The sequence below is a fragment of the Beta vulgaris genome, chromosome 4 (assembly GCF_026745355.1).
Source record: "Beta vulgaris subsp. vulgaris cultivar EL10 chromosome 4, EL10.2, whole genome shotgun sequence".
Classification (NCBI taxonomy): Eukaryota; Viridiplantae; Streptophyta; class Magnoliopsida; order Caryophyllales; family Amaranthaceae; genus Beta; species Beta vulgaris.
In genome coordinates this window covers 13,208,934-13,225,745 of record NC_079205.1, presented here as the reverse complement: position 1 = coordinate 13,225,745, position 16,812 = coordinate 13,208,934, and the positions used below count along the sequence as shown (strand labels likewise).

The window sequence follows — 16,812 nt, the reverse complement described above, 5'->3', positions numbered from 1 at the left end:
TCAACTTTATATATGTTTAATTTGATTTACTTATTTTGTTTTTCAATTACAAAATCAATACCTTCACAATATAGCAACTTATAACAACGTATCAATACCTTCATGAAATGCACTACGAACAAAGTATAATATTTGTTTATTTTTTAAAAAATGAAAGCCCACCCACAAAGAAATTAGTCCCAGCTTAATTTTCCTTCATGAAATGCACTACGAATAAGTATAGCTTTTGAAGCCATCCGAGTTCGTTTAAGGCTTCAAATAGGCATTTTAAGTATTTTCGAATTTTATTATTTCCTTAATTATGTATCGGGGTTTTGTTTTACGTATTTAAACATTATTAGGTGAATGTTTGGAGGCAGTTTTTTGATTAATGTTCTTGTATTTTCAGATCTATAATTTCTTAATCTTTATTTTGATTATTGTTCTTGTATTTTCAGATCTATAATTCCTTCTCTTCTGTATATTAGTTTTTGTTCCTTTTTTTTTTCATTTTCGTTTCGTTCTTTTTTTTTTTGTTTTGGGTTTAGTTGCATTGTAGATCTATAATTTCTTCTCTTCTGTATTTGGATGGTTTACTTTAAAATTTAATGCAAATGTTAAAATTCAGAAAATGTGAGATTAATATATGAGTAAAAAACTGTCAAAAAATTTTTTTTTTTTTGGTAGGAAGGGTTGCGCTTGAAAAGCGCAGCCCTACTTAAAAAGTGAAGGGCTGCTATTGAAAGGGCTGCTGTCAAAAAGCGCAGCCCTAAGGGCTTTTTTTTAGCACAACCCTACCTTATTTTTCCACTAGTGCTCTCTCTTTGTTCTTTAAATGTTTTTTTTGGAACTTATTCTTCCTCATATTACAAGGACATTTTTATTTTTAGGTAGGTAAAATGAAGAGTTCTAACGGGTTGGAAACTCTTCTAGGGTAACTCAGATTAGCAAGCTATGAAGTAGGCACTTTAAGAGTGGAGGGAGAAGGATAAGAGAATCTCCCCCTAAAAGTCGTTCTCTAGAGGAGAATGAACCTCTAACTCAAGGTTAATTGAAAACCCTGAAAAAACGTTAATTGAAAGGTGCAATTCTTTTCACTAAGCCAAACTTAGCTCGGTATATCGCTAATAATACAAATAAAGGAAGTATGTATACTAGTACAAAAATTTAACTAGTACTATTTCCTCCCTCTTGTATATATAATTTAAACTTATCATCAACCAACTCATCTAACTCATGTGATGTAAGTATACATCTCTTCGTATTCATGTCCTATAGGACTCGTGGTACTAACTCTCGATCTGTGATCAATTATTTATCCACACTTTGATTGTATCTAGCGGAAAAAAATTTAGAGCATCCACAATGGCAATATTCAACCTCTTTAACTTCATTTGCACATCATATTTCCATATTACAATATTTCCAAATTACAATACCTCTCAATGGAAAGCTAATATCCACTCCTTCACTATTCATTTTTAATTAACGTAATTCTTCAAACCTAACAACCTTCTTTCTTTGTCCCATTTTGTAGTTCTCGTATTTCATTTTTGGTGTCCCAAAATGTTATTCCTATTTCTCATGTTTCCATTTTAAAACATTATTTTTTACTCTCTATCTCTCCACCTTCTGACATGGATTTTTTGACACCATCATTTAATTTTTCTTCAATCTTATTGGTTGGATATAAACAATAAATTCATTTTTTTCTCTCTCTCTCTCCTCTTTTCAAATGTCACCCATTTAATGTTTTCATTTTTTTATGACAATAATTTCAAAAAAAAAATAACTACTCCTTATGCAAGTACATCATAATTATTGTTTCCTTAATTCCCGTGTCCAAAGTGAAACGAGAACTATATATAAAATGGGATTGAGGGAGTAATTTATCGAGGAAGAATAGTATACATTATTGTTGATATATGCCTTGAATAATCTCGCGATAGGATTAACCAAGCACGGTGGGGCGTGGGGACAACACCCCCGAAGCTTTTCGGTATATGTTATTTAGTATATCAAGTTTGTTTTAGTTTCGAGTTTAGTGCCATCTGTTTAGTTTGACTAGAAGGATACTATGTATACCTTCTAATTAACTTATGCCTCCATATGTATTTTGTAATGTGTACTCTTTCTACTAAAGATGATAACATGTTTTTCCTTTGTATGTGGATGTAGTTAACACATTGTTAATGAACCGCGTAAATTCTTGTTTTGATTGCTATTTAATGAATCGTTGTTTTACTACGTCCATTATATATATTACTTCAAGTCTAAAGATTTCAACCATTTTATTTTGATATAAATTCTAACACAAATCCAATAGAAGTTGGAGTGACAAATGAAATAGCTAGCACAATATCTATCCTATTAAAGTAATGCGTACAATCCCATTAAAATTTATTAATAAACAAATAACAACTAATAACTCATCACAAACTCATAATGCATTACAATAGAAGATTCAACAACAACATAACAACATGTTTAACTACATATCAGGTACAACATTACAACAATAAGTTAGGGTTCTAACGTGTAAGGAAAGAAAAGGATTGTCGGACCATTTTGGCTTTTTTAAAAAAAAAGAATCAGTTAAGCAAAATCATAAATATAAAATATAGGGCCTATTTACTATCAGTTATTATGAATTTTTGGTACCTATTATCCTCAATCCAATCTGATCTGATAATCTCAATTAAAGAAAAAGCCTCAATCTGAATCCATAATTTGGACATGTTCAAGTCAAATCAAATTACTCATTCGATTTAGATTTATTGGATTTCGGTTTTCATCAGAATAACTTTCACCCTCATGAGAGGTGGTCTCAAGAGTGGGGGAGGAGGGTGGTTTCAAGGGTGGGGGGAAGGAGTGGCGTAAGGGTGGATTGTGGTTTCAGGTGGATGGGTGGTGGGGGGATATGGGAAGGAGAAAGAGACATTCACTTTGAAAAATTTTTAACAATTTTTTTTTTACTTGTTTTAGAGGCCTCCATTCGTGTGTACCAACTCATTAGTAAAGTTTGTGTTATTACCTCTATTTATTTTTAAATGCAACATTTGATTATTTTAATTCACGCATCATAAAGGTAAATGTTACATTTAAAAAAAGAGAGGTAGATTTAAAAAAAAAACCCCAAAGCTAATATTATTTTGAGGGAACTAGCCAAAATTTGTATTACTTTAGTTAATTAATCCTAATTGAAAACTATATTCAATATGTAATAGTATGATATAGTCAATAGTTAGTTTGATGCAAGACACCAAGGTCATCTCCAACAACAAGCGTCCATAAGTTCCCGATATAGTTTCCTTCATATCCTTTGTAGACAACTGTCGAACTAGTAAGGTAGCATGGTGGTTTTTATCTTCGAGTCAATTTTTGTAAAAGCTAGTCAATCTCATCTTAATGCTCTTTTTGTTTTCGTCATTAGTTTGGATACTTTCTATAGTTTGTACTTCCGTTTTTAAGTAATGCAAATTTTGGCCATAGAAAAAAAAACACTAGAGGGGTTAGGAGAATGTGACAAAACGAATAATGTACTTAGAGAAAAATTTATGACATAAACAAATATGTAAGACGAGAGGATTTATGAGCACACTTTTTAAGTAGTACTAGTTTACTACTACTTGAGTACATATACCTATCGGCATCAGCAACGCATGGATGAGTGCTAAGGGAGCAATCAGGGCCAGCGAAACAAGCATAGCACTCACACACTGGTTTTCCATCCCTATCAACGAAGCCATCCAAGAAAGCCTTTCCATGCCCGGAACATGAAATTGATTCCACTTCTCCAACTTCTTTTGCTACCTTTTCTATCCATTGGACATTACTTACATCACCTCGCTCATAGTTTATGAATAGACCACAAAATAGTACTACGTTTATTAAGGAAATTGAGTACAAAGTTAGGCACAAGTGATGCGTTGCCATAAACAGCTTCATGTTCAAGTTGAATTCTTTTGCAATATTTTTTTTTTTTTTGAAAGAATGAATTCTTTTGCAATATGATTACTCGTTAATATAGACATTGATCGTGATGACTGATGAATGTGTGATAGGATTGGGTGGTTGGTGAATGTTCCCCCTTTGTAGTTTGTACTAAGAAAATAATTTTTTTTTTTTTTTTTGACGGTAAGAAAATAATTGATACTAACTTGAATGGTGAAGTGACACTTGCACAACGACTTCGTACCTCACAACATCGGTACTTAAATGCAATTTATTTCATCTTGAACATTTTGGAACTTGGGACAAGTTTTAGTCACTCAGCTAAATCCTAAGCTCTAAAGAAAAAAAAAACTTACAAATTAATCATCAACTTACTCATTAGATGTCTAGATCCACTGAAAATTTTACGTGTCTTTTTTTATATCCTAATGTCTACTAAAATTATCATGTTTATTCAAGTTAAATACTCTGCGTCTTTGCCCCCACTTGACTATGTTAACATTTTATTAAGTCTCTTTTAAACTTTTTGCCTAATTGCCTATCAAGGGCTGTCTAATAAGATGTGCATCAACCAAGGATATCTTGGCCTAGTAATTAAGATTGAGGTGTTGTGAATCATAGGTCACAATCCCCCCTCTCCTTCTTTGTACTACCTTCGTGGCTCCTATGAATAAAAAAGAAAAATGTGCAGCAGAGTTATGTATCTCATACTGCTCCTCATCTAAAAGGATAGGACTCAAAAATTTGTACTCTATTGTTTGTTTTAATCACAATATAACAACCCCCATAATTTGCATGTTTTATTTTGTAAAATTATTTTAATATGATTATTATATAAGACATATTTGATGGCCTAGTTTTTATTTGGCAATCAGAGCCGTGGTTCCTGTATGAATGAATCTTCCACTAATAACTCGCTCCTATTTTTCATTCAATTCTTATGGTAAATAATTTCTCTTTTAAGTGTTTTCCCAAAAACGCAACAAAATAAGAATGATTGCTTTGGCACATTGAATAATATACTTTCTCCGTTCTGTTTTAAATGAAACATTGGATGAAATGACACTATTCACTAATCAATTTTAACTCCAATTTATCGCTATTATATAAGAAAAACATAGTCAAGTGGGATCTTGTTAGATTCGTCTCGATGTATACTATCAAATTATAACTTTTTTATATTTTTTACGTTTACACAACTAAAGATATTAATGATTAAAGAAGCGCGTTGGGTTGCGTGAAAAAGCAAACGTTTCATTTAAAACGGAACGGAGGAAGTATTATTTTTACCTTGTCAACTAGTTAATAATAAATTGTTTATGTTCCCTGAAGTTTAGGACAATTTTTCTAAGTAGATTTGGCTAGAACAAAAAGAACTACAACTTATGTGCACTAAGCAGCATAACTTATTGTTGTTGTTGTTTGTAGCACAACCTCGAACTATAGATGCAACGCGTAACGTAAGGGTCGTAGGAGGTCGAAAATTCTGCCTAAGCCCTAAACCCGAGTTCAGTCATGGTACACCCGGGTGTACCATGAGCATGGTACACCCAAGGATATTTTTGTAATAATTAGAATTTCAGGTGCTCATTTGACACCAAATTTGCTTATATGGGCATTTTGCTCATTTACTTATTTGCTCATTTTGCTCATTTTCTAATAAAAGTGTTTGCTCATTTTCTTAAATGAGTAGAAATGTTTGCTCATTTGCTCATTTGTTTATTTTACTCATTTGCTCATTCTCTCATTTTGCTCATTTGGAGAAAATAGTCTTGGGTGTACCATAGATTGTCATCTACATCAACCTTCGCCGTGGTTGAAAGGCATTGCAGAGTTTACTGTCACCATGAGTTGCCTACCATTATGAACAAAAAAAAAAAAATGGTACCATGGCACTTGAGTTTATGGGTGTTCAAACTCGAAGGGAATTGTGTTGGGTTGAACTCCACTCCCCCCCCCCCTCCTTTTTCTTTTTGTTGTATTGAGTGGATTTGAAATTTAGGAAGCCTATGTACTAATATTCCTCATTTTCATCAAGAGAAAATTATATATAACCTTAATTCCTCTCACAATAACATAGTATGGAATTACAAAAAACAAGAGAGGCAAATTTATGCAATTTTAGTTTGAATAGATTGAGGAGGTAAAATAAAATAGTTGGATTATTATTACGCATTTGAACTAGATCGCGCCAAGTCGTCTTCGTCTTCTTCCTTTGTGATTTTCCCAAATAACAACTACAACATTTCTTCAAGTGTAGTAAAAAGACGTGGGAAAAAAAAGAGAGCACCTATAGTTTAAGGTTTTGGTAAGGATTATACCAGCCAAAAAGTGAGTTGCTCAGTGCACTAGCCACTAAGTTGTAGTTCGTGTTTTTTAGTCAATTTTTCTATTTTTAAAAGGAGTTAAGTATCCAAGAGGGTACTGAACTTTGATAAAAGTTTCAGTTAAGGTACTGAACTTTCAAAAGTTCCAGTTAAGGTACTCAAAATGGATGTCTGTTAACTTAAGGTACTAAACTTTGGTTTGTACCGTTAACATCCCCAAAATAAAAGAAAAATGTGACATGGCATTAATTAAAAAGAAAAAGCTGACATCACATTAATTATGAAAATTTCACTCTTTTCTCTCTCCTCTGATTCACCACCTTCTTTTCTCTCTCCTCTTATTCCTCAACTTCTTTTTACTTTTTACTACTTTTATTTCAACAATCTAGTAAAGCAAGTGAGTCAAACTTTAGTTAAATCTTAATTCTGACTAAATTATTTACTTAATTCACCAGCAAAATACAATAGATTTTCCTCTCCCTCCCTAGATTTCATTAATATAAATAATTTTGAAGTTTGCATATGGACAAGTTTAACTCAGGATAATACAAAATTACTGGTCTTATGTAGGTTTACTTATTCAACAACTAGAATTTTGATATATCTAGAATACTTAACTTTCAACATTTCATTACATCATCGAACTTCAAGGACAATTCTTTTTAAAACTTCTGACTTCATTTGAGATAGTGCTTTAAGGTAAGTTGATAACTTCATTGATTAATCTGGAAGGCCATCTTTGAAAAACTACTTCTCTCCTTGAATAAGTAATCCAAGAAGACAAAATAAAATAACCAAACTTTATTCCTATCTCCATCAAACCAACAACCTTCTTCAAAATTCTGAAATGAAGATGAAGCTCTGTGTTCAATCTTATTGCTTCATCATCTTTCCTTTGATTCAACTCCTTAGATTCATCAAGGCTGATGAATACGAAGATTGCTCAGGGCAGTTTTTGTGTGGAAATATAAACATAAGCTACCCTTTCTATGACGACGAAAACCTCCCAGAACACTGTGGCTATCCTGGCTTTAGAGTCAATTGCAACGGTGAATATGGTTATCCAGAGATATCATCAGTTACAACATCGTCAAGGAGATACCTTCTTCTGCAGATGGATGCAAATCTAAATAATATCTCTGTTTTTCAAGAAAAAATTATGGGACGGTCCCTGCTCTGAGAACTTGTATAATACCACTTAAACACAACCCTTTTTAACTTCGTACAAACAGTTGAGAACGTTACCCTATACTACGAATAATGGAGGAGGTGATGAGATTGATGGTGGAAATTAAGGTTAAACTAAAGTTTGACTCAGTTGCTTTACTAAATTGTTGAAAATAAAAGTAGTAAAAAGTAAAAAGAGGTGAGGAATAAGAGGAGAGAGAAAGAAGGTGGTGAATCAGAGGAGAGAGAAAAGAGTGAAATTTTTATAATTAATGTGATGTCAGCTTTTTCTTTTTAATTAATGCCATGTCACATTTTTCTTTTATTTTTGGGGATGTTAACGGTACAAACTAAAGTTTAGTACCTTAAGTTAACAGACATCCATTTTGAGTACCTTAACTGAAACTTTTGAAAGTTCAGTACCTTAACTGAAACTTTTATCAAAGTTGAGTACCCTCCTGTGTACTTAACTCTTTTTAAAAGATCTGGAGTTTAGATTATTCTAGAGAAAAAGCCTCATATCAAGAGATGGAAAAATCGTCCGACACCCTATTTTTGACCCATGAACAGCGACCTGAGGTCAACTAATATCCGAAAAAAGACGAATCGATTGTGATCATAACCTAACTGAAATTAGCTAGCCTCGAAAAACAACTAGTCAATAATTACCTGACCCAAAACTGACCAAAATATTAATGACTTGAACCAAGCTCGAAAATAGGTAGATGTGCAGATATTGTACCCGAAATAATCCAAGCCAAATATACCTAGCCTAAAATAAAACCAAATAACAATGACTCAAATTTAAAATGAGATCATGTAGATTCCAAGACCACTCGTATTTATATGTCCTCAAAACGATCTTATATGACTCAAAATAGAGTAAAACATGACTAATAGTAAGCATTAATCTCAATTCTACTATAAAAGTGAATATTGACTACCAAAGAAGTCTTGGCCTAGTGGTTAAGTTTGAGATACTGTGAACGATAGGTCACAGGTTCGAATTCCCCTCACCTTCTTTGTACTTTGTACTCCCTTCATATGGATAAAAAAAAAGTGAATATTGACTTGTTATTTGAATTGTCAACTTGATCTTCATGGCAATAAATTTTTACTGACTAAAAAAAACGAACATGATAATTAGATTAGACCTGGCTTTGAAATCAGTTGAACCCAAAAACAATTTTGTACGAAAAATAAGTAAATAACCACAATATTAATGTTGACCCTACCTCACTTAACCCGTGTCATCCCCAACCTTTATCTAAATGGACTAGTAAATATTATGGACCCAAAATGGACCGAACCATACCAACATGATGGTCAAACTTAACTTGAATGTAAAGTTAAATCTCTTTTTTTAATGAGCAATTAAGAAATTCATTTTCTACTCATATCTATAGGCTAAATTTTTTTGAGGAGTTACGATAATTTATTCTCGATTATAAAATCAAATTAGGCATATTCATAACTGAAAAGTCTCACATAATGGGTGAATCCAACCCGATTCATGACCATTGCATAGAGTTATAAGGCAGGACCCCAACCAAGTAAGTGTTGGCCCAGTGGTGATGGGGACTGGCTTTGGTAGGACGGACCTGTGTTCGAATCCCCGCAACACCCTTGGGAGAGGAATGGAACCTAACCACCCCGAACTTGGCCTCGATCCGGATGTAGCTCAAAGGGTGAACCGGGTGCAAACAACGAAAAAAAATAAGGCAGGACCCAATCTATTTTTTTTTATTGTGCTCTCACAATTTCATCGCAACACTATTGTCGTATTTTAATTACAACACTTCCATTTAAATCACGACCCCTTATTTCTTTATTATTTGTCGCTTCACCACTATATTTCACATATATATCTGTTGAAAATGGTGAAACAACAATAAAGTAATACCCTACCCGTCCAATCATTCACCATTAGAGGACCTACACTACATAATTTACCTATAATATAAAGCATTCTATTATCTTCTATCAAATCAACTTTTATAATAAAATAATAAGACCACTACATCATTTTTCTTCTCTTGAAAATGTGTGTGGGAGGATGTGATTAAATTAGGACAGGAGGAGTAATATCTAAAAATGAAAGATAATACTTCCTCCGTTCTGTTTTAAATGAAACATTGGATGAAATGACACTATTCACTAATCAATTTTAACTCCAATTTATCGCTATTATATATAGAAAAACATAGTCAAGTGGGATCTTGTTAGATTCGTCTCGATGTATACTATCAAATTATAACTTTTTTATATTTTTTACGTTTACACAACTAAAGATATTAATGATTAAAGAAGCGCGTTGGGTTACGTGAAAAAGCAAACGTTTCATTTAAAATGGAACGGAGGAAGTATATAATTTTGATGATTGAGTACAAGAATTTTCTTTAACGAAATATGATGGCCTAATAGATCTAAGACAATGATGGAAGAATGTGCTTACTTTTCAAATATATTTATATTTTTGGATTTATAGTTTTTAAGTAATATTTTCATTTGGTTTTGAGAGATTTATTTTCGTTCTTATTGAATCAATTGTAAATGTTATATGGCTTTGATCAATGATCTGATCTCAATATCTCATGATATTTTTTGTATACAACTTTTGTATATACCCGAATGTATTACAAACATAATAAATCCGAGTTATATTATTGATCATTTGTTTATTTAGAGGCATCCAAATGAGCAAAATCTGTATAAATGTATTAAAAGACGTTCCTATCAAAGGAACGGTGCCACATGACACTCTTCAATGTATGTGTCACGTGGCACTCTTATCAAGTTTCTAATACTTGTGATCTCGTTTAAAAATATTAACAATTTGTAACTAATAGAAATCAAACACATGACATTGAAATGAAATGTGAGAGTTTGACACCAATCTATTACAGTTTCAATGTATAATGTTTCAAGTAAAATATAGTAAAGTCTTATAAAGATATGTAACTATAAACACATAGACAAGTTTTGTGATCTTTAACATTTTAGTTAAGTTAATAACATTCTGTCACCCCGGCCAATTCCATTGAAATTATTATTTTTATCCAAATTCTTTAGAAGATTTCTAAAATAATTTATTATGTCATAACATTCATTTTTCCATTTTTGATAATCGTAACTAACTCGAGGTATTAACTGGACCAAAATATTAACGAGCATAATAAAAAGAGCCCTAAATGAGTAAATGATTGACCTTAGATTTACCTATATAGTGAGCCGACTCATCTTCGTCGGTGGGATGCATGATTTTATCATTCTAATTTTGTCATGAGAATGAGTGCTCTATGATTAATTGGTGGGGTGCATGATTTTATGTCTGTGGTTGATGTCATTGTCTTTCTTTAGAAAATCCTAAACAGTAAGTACAAGAAAACGAATCGTTGTTGATACACCTGGTAGCTCGTTGTTGTTTAATACTAACAATCAGATTTTTTTTTTTTTTTTTTTTTTTTTTTTTATTGGAAAGAAAAACCTTAGGCAACCCAACTTAATCAGGGGGCCAACTTAAAACATCCTTACGGATAAGAAGGGAAAAATCAATACAGTAGGGGGGGTGCCAAAACCAAACTTCTGGGTGCGAGTTCCCCTTGTGAGCCATGAAATTCGCCAGCCGGTTAGCCTCCCTATAACAATGTTGAAACTTGACTTCTTGGAATCTGCCAAGGAGAGCATATGCATCCATGAGAATGTTAGCAATGGTCCAGGGAACATTAGCATTTCGGCTCATAGTGTTGATAACAGAGATATTATCCCCTTCAATGATGACCTTCCTACTCCGATTTTGGAGCGAAATGGCTCCATTAAGGCCCTCTAAAAGCCCCATGGCTTCCGCCATAAGGATCAAAGGGAAGACGCCTAAAGCTTTAGCACTAGCCATGAGCACTTCCCCATTAGAGTTTCTGATGACAAACCCATACGCCGCTTGCCCATTATCCAGCTTGGATATGTCAAAATTAACTTTAAGAAAATCCTCATTAGGCGGGGACCAAACAAGATTTTTGCCTGAACGCACTGGCAACTTACATTCCTTAGGGAAAGGGGAATTAAAAGAAGGGATTTCTAAGTTAGACTTCTCCCATTTTCCCATAAAGGAATGAATAATAAAACTTGCTTGAGGGAAGGAGGTACTTTCGTAATTGAAAATTAATTTATTCCTAAAGTACCATATATGCCACCATACTATACTTAACTTTGTAAGGTGCTCCAGCGTCAAATTGATGTGACAAGCTTCTAAATCCGAACTGAACGAATTTAATTGTAGGGAAGAAAACCAACTAGGGTAGGCAGGCCATTGGAACTTATCCTCTAAATGAGAATAGATGTCTAAAGTAAAAGGGCATTGAAAGCAAAGATGAGAGATTGTCTCTGAAAGACAGTTACAAAAACAACAATTTTGGGGCACAAAGATGTGACTTCTCTCCAATCTACTAGTAGTAGCCAACCCATCATTGCAAGCTTTCCATAGAAAATTCTTAATTTTGGGCGGAGCATGAATACCCCAGATCCAATTAAATTCTACTTTTTCGTTTGTCCCCCCATTAACCTCTCTAATGAGGGAGGCACCTGATTTAACAGTGTATCGGCCAGTCGGGGTTAGACCCCAAATAAGTCTATCGTTTTGGGAGGAAGAAGGAATGAACACAGAAGAAATAACCTTAACAATATTTGGGGGAACTAAGGTGAGGAGTATACTAACAATCAGATGAACTACGCAATTGGTACTTGGGTAAGAACAACCTACAACTAGATAGAAGTGAAAAGGGGAGGAAATTATAGATTACAGGTGTCAACATGTTTCTATTTAGCTTTTTTTGACCTTCTATATAGCAATTATTATTTTTTATTTGTTTTGACAACGAAAATCTGCATCCATTAAAACAAGTACAATAATGTTACACCCTTTTCCATGTGCGATGCAAATAGGTAGCATCTTCGTCGCATGTTGCACTATGTGCGACGAAGATGTACGTTTTTCTTTTCTTTTTTTCTTTTTTTTTCTAGCTGTTTTTGTTGGGTTTTTTTTCATATTTCGAAACCTCATGATTCAAAACTAAACAAACATTTATATTAACAATTTTGAGCGAAAAATTTCGACAGAGTCTCCTTTGTAATTTAGACAACCTAAGAAATCGTTGGGAAAAAGTTTTATATATAAACAAAACCTGTTTCAATACATCTCAAACAAGCAACCAATGTTGCAATCAACCAATTCAACCAATAATGTTCAACTACAACTAACAATAACAAGTTAGTTTGTTATTCCTTTTTCGATGAGCCGTACAAAGTGTTGCGCAAAAAGTTCTTTGATTTCGTTGATATCATCTATGGAGTATGGTTTAAGACTTGAAGGAAAATCCTATAAATATGTTAACTTAGTTAATAAACTTTAAAATTATATAAGTAAAGTAATGAATTTACAGCATACATATACCTCATTCAAATTATTTGGTTCATAGAGAAAGCTTGGGATTTTGCTTCATCAATTGATTGAAGAATAGAATATCAAATTGGAGTGGGTTTGTGATGATTTTGTGAAGAAGCTTTTTGGCACCTTCAACTGAAGACACAAAACCAAGAGGAAGGAGTCCTCTGGTTGTTTCACAATGAAACACGAAGTGAGGAGGGAGTAAAAGAGTACTCCAGGCCATTGCCCTTCTTATGGGTTATGAGGAGAGAGAGTATAAAAGTATTATTCGTTTATTAGGAGAGAGAAAATTTTGGCCAAAAAATTGATGCCCAACTTCATGATGGACCAAGAAAAAGAGGAGAAAAGAAAGAATTGGAGGAGAGAGTAAGGGTCCGTTTGGTTGGAAATATTTTAGGTTTGGAAACGGATTGAGGTAACACACTCCCTTATTTTATGTTTGGTTGGGTTATCCATTTTTTTCACTCCCTTACTAGCCCAATTTGATTCCCCCATCTTGAAACCCTCCTCACACCATAGGAAACATAAAGTAAGGGAGTCATTAGGCCAATGATTCCATTCCTACATCAAAACAAACAAGTGTCTAAAGTAACACATTCCATTTCCATTCCATCCTTTCATCCCATTCCATTCACTTTCCATTCCTTATTTTGAACCAAACGACCCCTAAATATGGTGGCGTAGGTGGAAGAGTGAGGAAGTAATAAAATAATCAATGAACACAAACTATAGGGCAACCATTGGTTGTGCTCTAAAGTAAATGGGATTGGGGTTCTTTTTCCTTTTTTTTATTTTTATTTTAGAACTACAATACTTAACCCCATTAGACCTATTTTATGAAAACATGAAATATAACCACACCTTAACTTATGAAATTTAATTTTGTAAATAACCTTAATATATCATAATAAATATAATATTCATATTTCAACTCAAATAAAATAATAATATATAATAAATAATTACAATTGTCATTAAGTAAACTCTTTTAATTTTCAAGGCCATTACAGCCTCCACTACATCTGCACACCTTGATTTATCCTCACAGACTCACACTTCAATACATGTCCCTCCTGAAAAGCCTAGTACTTTTTGTTGCTCTTCATCTGCTTGATACAACAGCTAACCTATCACCTGATTAGTTTGACTGGTGTGATAATAGACCAAATTCCAATTCCATACAATCACCTTTTATTTGATGATGAAGAAGAAGAGGGTTCGGGTGAGTCTGATGCTTTGTATGAGCCAAAATCCGATAGTACATATGTTGATCTAAATGATTCGTAACCTAGAAGGTGAGGTTTTAGATGCAGATGAGGAGTTGAAAAATGGTCAGCAGTTGTTTGAGAGTGACGTTCCCCATAATGGTGAAGAATGTGATGATGATAAGTTAAAAGAGGCAAGAGATAGAGTGAAAGGGTGTACAAGCAAACTGTTTGAGCTTGCTCAAGAGCTCTAAAGGGGAGAAATTTTTAGGCAATGCTGGTAGTAGACACATAGAAAATAATGGTGAGTAGAGAGTTGACTGTCTGAGTGAATATGAGGACAGTGATGAGGTTGAGCTCACTCCATGAGGGAGTGATAAAGAAGACTTCAGTAGTAGGAGAAGGAGACAGAGAAGGGTAGTGGTCAATGAGCATACTGACGTCACTAACTTATTGGAGTGGAAGGTTGGCTACAGGTTTCCTAATAGAGAGAAGTTCTAGAAAGTAGTTGTTAAATTTGTTGTAGTTCAAGGCAAGAACTCAACTTTTACCGCTAGCAACAAGAATAAAGGATAAAGAATGAAAGCCAAATGCTTGACTAGCTGTCTCTTTAGACTATATGGATCATGGGACACTAGGAGAGCATGCTTTGTTGTTAAATCTATTAATGGTACTCATACTTGCACAAGAGACATGGAAAGAAACAAACAACTCAAGTGTACTTGGATGGTTGCTCAGTTTTCCTTGAATTTTTCAAGGCCAAACCACACTTGACAACAAAGGAAATCATGGAGATTGTTAGAAGGGTATTGAGGGGGCTCATAAGAAAAGACTTGGCTTATTAGGTTAACTACCATACTCATAGAATGTTGAATGCATGGCTTTATGAGAGAGTATTATGCTAAGCTTGGTAGGTATATTGCAGCATTATTGAAGCATGAAAACCCTGACACAGTGATTACATTGGTGAATAATCCTATTCAAAACGGACCAAAACTAGTGTTTCAGAGGATCATTGTCTGTTTTGATGGTATAAGGAGGGGCTGGATAGAGGGTTGTAGGAGGTTATTGTGTGTAAATGCTTACTTCTTGAAGACTTTTCTTGGTGGCCAGCTACTTGCAGCAGCGGGCATAGATGGAAATGACCAGATGTATCCAGTTTATTGGGCAGTGGTAGAGGGAAAGAACAATGATTCACGGGTTCTGTTTTTCACTTAATTGCAGAAGTGCTTGCAATTGGGAGATGGTACGGGTTTGACTTTGATTTCAAATATAATCAACATCAAGTCAGCCATAACACAATAATATTTCTTACTTATTGCTCATATTAAACATGCTTAATAATTTATTTGCATATCTATTTCAGTTTATTATACATGTTGTGGCAACACTCCTTCCAAGTGCTGAATACAAACATTGTGCTAAGCACATATTTGCACACTGGCACGATGATTTCAAAGGATATGAGATGAAGAATGTTTCCCGAAAGGCTGCAAATCATGCAATTTGTCTGATTACAATGATGTTTTGGAAGAGATGCAAGAATTCAATCTAGATGGTGTTGCGGGTTTCAGAAGCTATAACCCTATCGGCCCGTTTGGTAATCGTTAATAAATTGTGGTAATGGGAATGAATTTCAAGCGTAATTTTATTAGGGAAGCACCCTTAAAATCTCCATGGGGATGCCTTTTTTCTCCATGGGAAAGCAATCTTACCCCTAAACTTGTGTTTTTGTCTCCAAGGGGAAGCAATTTTCATTACCACTCATTACCACCCTACAAGGTGGTATTGGATGGGAATTAAAATTCAAGAAGGAAAGTGGACACTTTAGGACAAATTAGCATTACCATGGGAATGGACAATGATATTTTTCACAAATTTACACACAAATTCATTCCCATTACCATCATTTATGACCAACTATCAAACGGGCCGTATGTTGTTTTGCAGATGTTTCATGGACACCAAAAAAAAAGTGGATGTGGTTGTCAACTACCTAGTATAGACCTTCAGTGGATATTTTATCTAGGCTAGGACAACCACCTCTTTTATATGCTTGAGAAAATCACAAGTTCACCCATGCAGAGGCTGGTTGTAAAAAGATAAGAAATAGAGAAGAGCCAAGCTCAAGTCCGCCTTAAATACCAAGTTAAGCTTGAGAAATCCAAAGAATTAGCTGCCCTATGTCACCTAATACCATGTTCGGATATTGTCTTCCACGTGGGGTATCAAATGGACACTCTATCTGTTGACTTAGAGGCCAGATCTTGCACATATAGGTGATGGAACATAACTGAGATCCATTGTGATCATGCAGTGGCTTGTTTCTTCATGTACTAGTATAAAGAAGAGGATTATAAAAAAGATACTTACCTCTGAGCCTACAATAATTCAATCTCTCCTTGTGTAGGTAAAAGGCATTGGCCTAAAAGAGACTACCCTCTACAACCACCTCCAATCAATGTAGGGTTAGGTAGACTAAGGAAAAATAGGATCAAGAATCCTTATGAAAACCCAAAGAAGCCAAGGAAACTTAACAAACATGGGGTTAAGATGCATTGGAGTGTTTGCAAAGCTAAAGGTCACAACCAGATCAGAAGATGTCCAAACAAGGATAATGCAGGCCCTTAGAAAAAAACGCAACAAACTGGCTGCTCATCAAATCAGACTTCCACATCAACCAAGCCTACTACTTAAACTCAATCCACTACTTCAGCTTAAGAAGATAATGTCACTACCC

The 16,812-nt window shown here is 34.1% G+C and overlaps 2 protein-coding genes across 2 annotated transcripts in view; both read right to left on the bottom strand.

Annotated features, from left to right (window-relative positions):
* Positions 1 to 4,638, bottom strand: part of LOC104891475 (tryptophan aminotransferase-related protein 3) — a 29,084-nt gene extending 24,446 nt beyond the window's left edge. The window contains exon 1 of the mRNA XM_010677171.4: positions 3,623 to 4,638. Coding sequence (XP_010675473.1) covers positions 3,623 to 3,927 — 305 coding nt within the window. The 5' untranslated portion in view covers positions 3,928 to 4,638. The remainder of the gene's footprint in view (positions 1 to 3,622) is intronic.
* Positions 4,639 to 10,929: 6,291 nt separating this feature from the next.
* On the bottom strand, positions 10,930 to 11,529 carry LOC104891535 (uncharacterized). The gene has a single exon (XM_010677243.1). The coding sequence runs from the start codon at positions 11,527 to 11,529 to the stop codon at positions 10,930 to 10,932; it is 600 nt and encodes a 199-aa protein (XP_010675545.1).
* Positions 11,530 to 16,812: the final 5,283 nt, after the last annotated feature.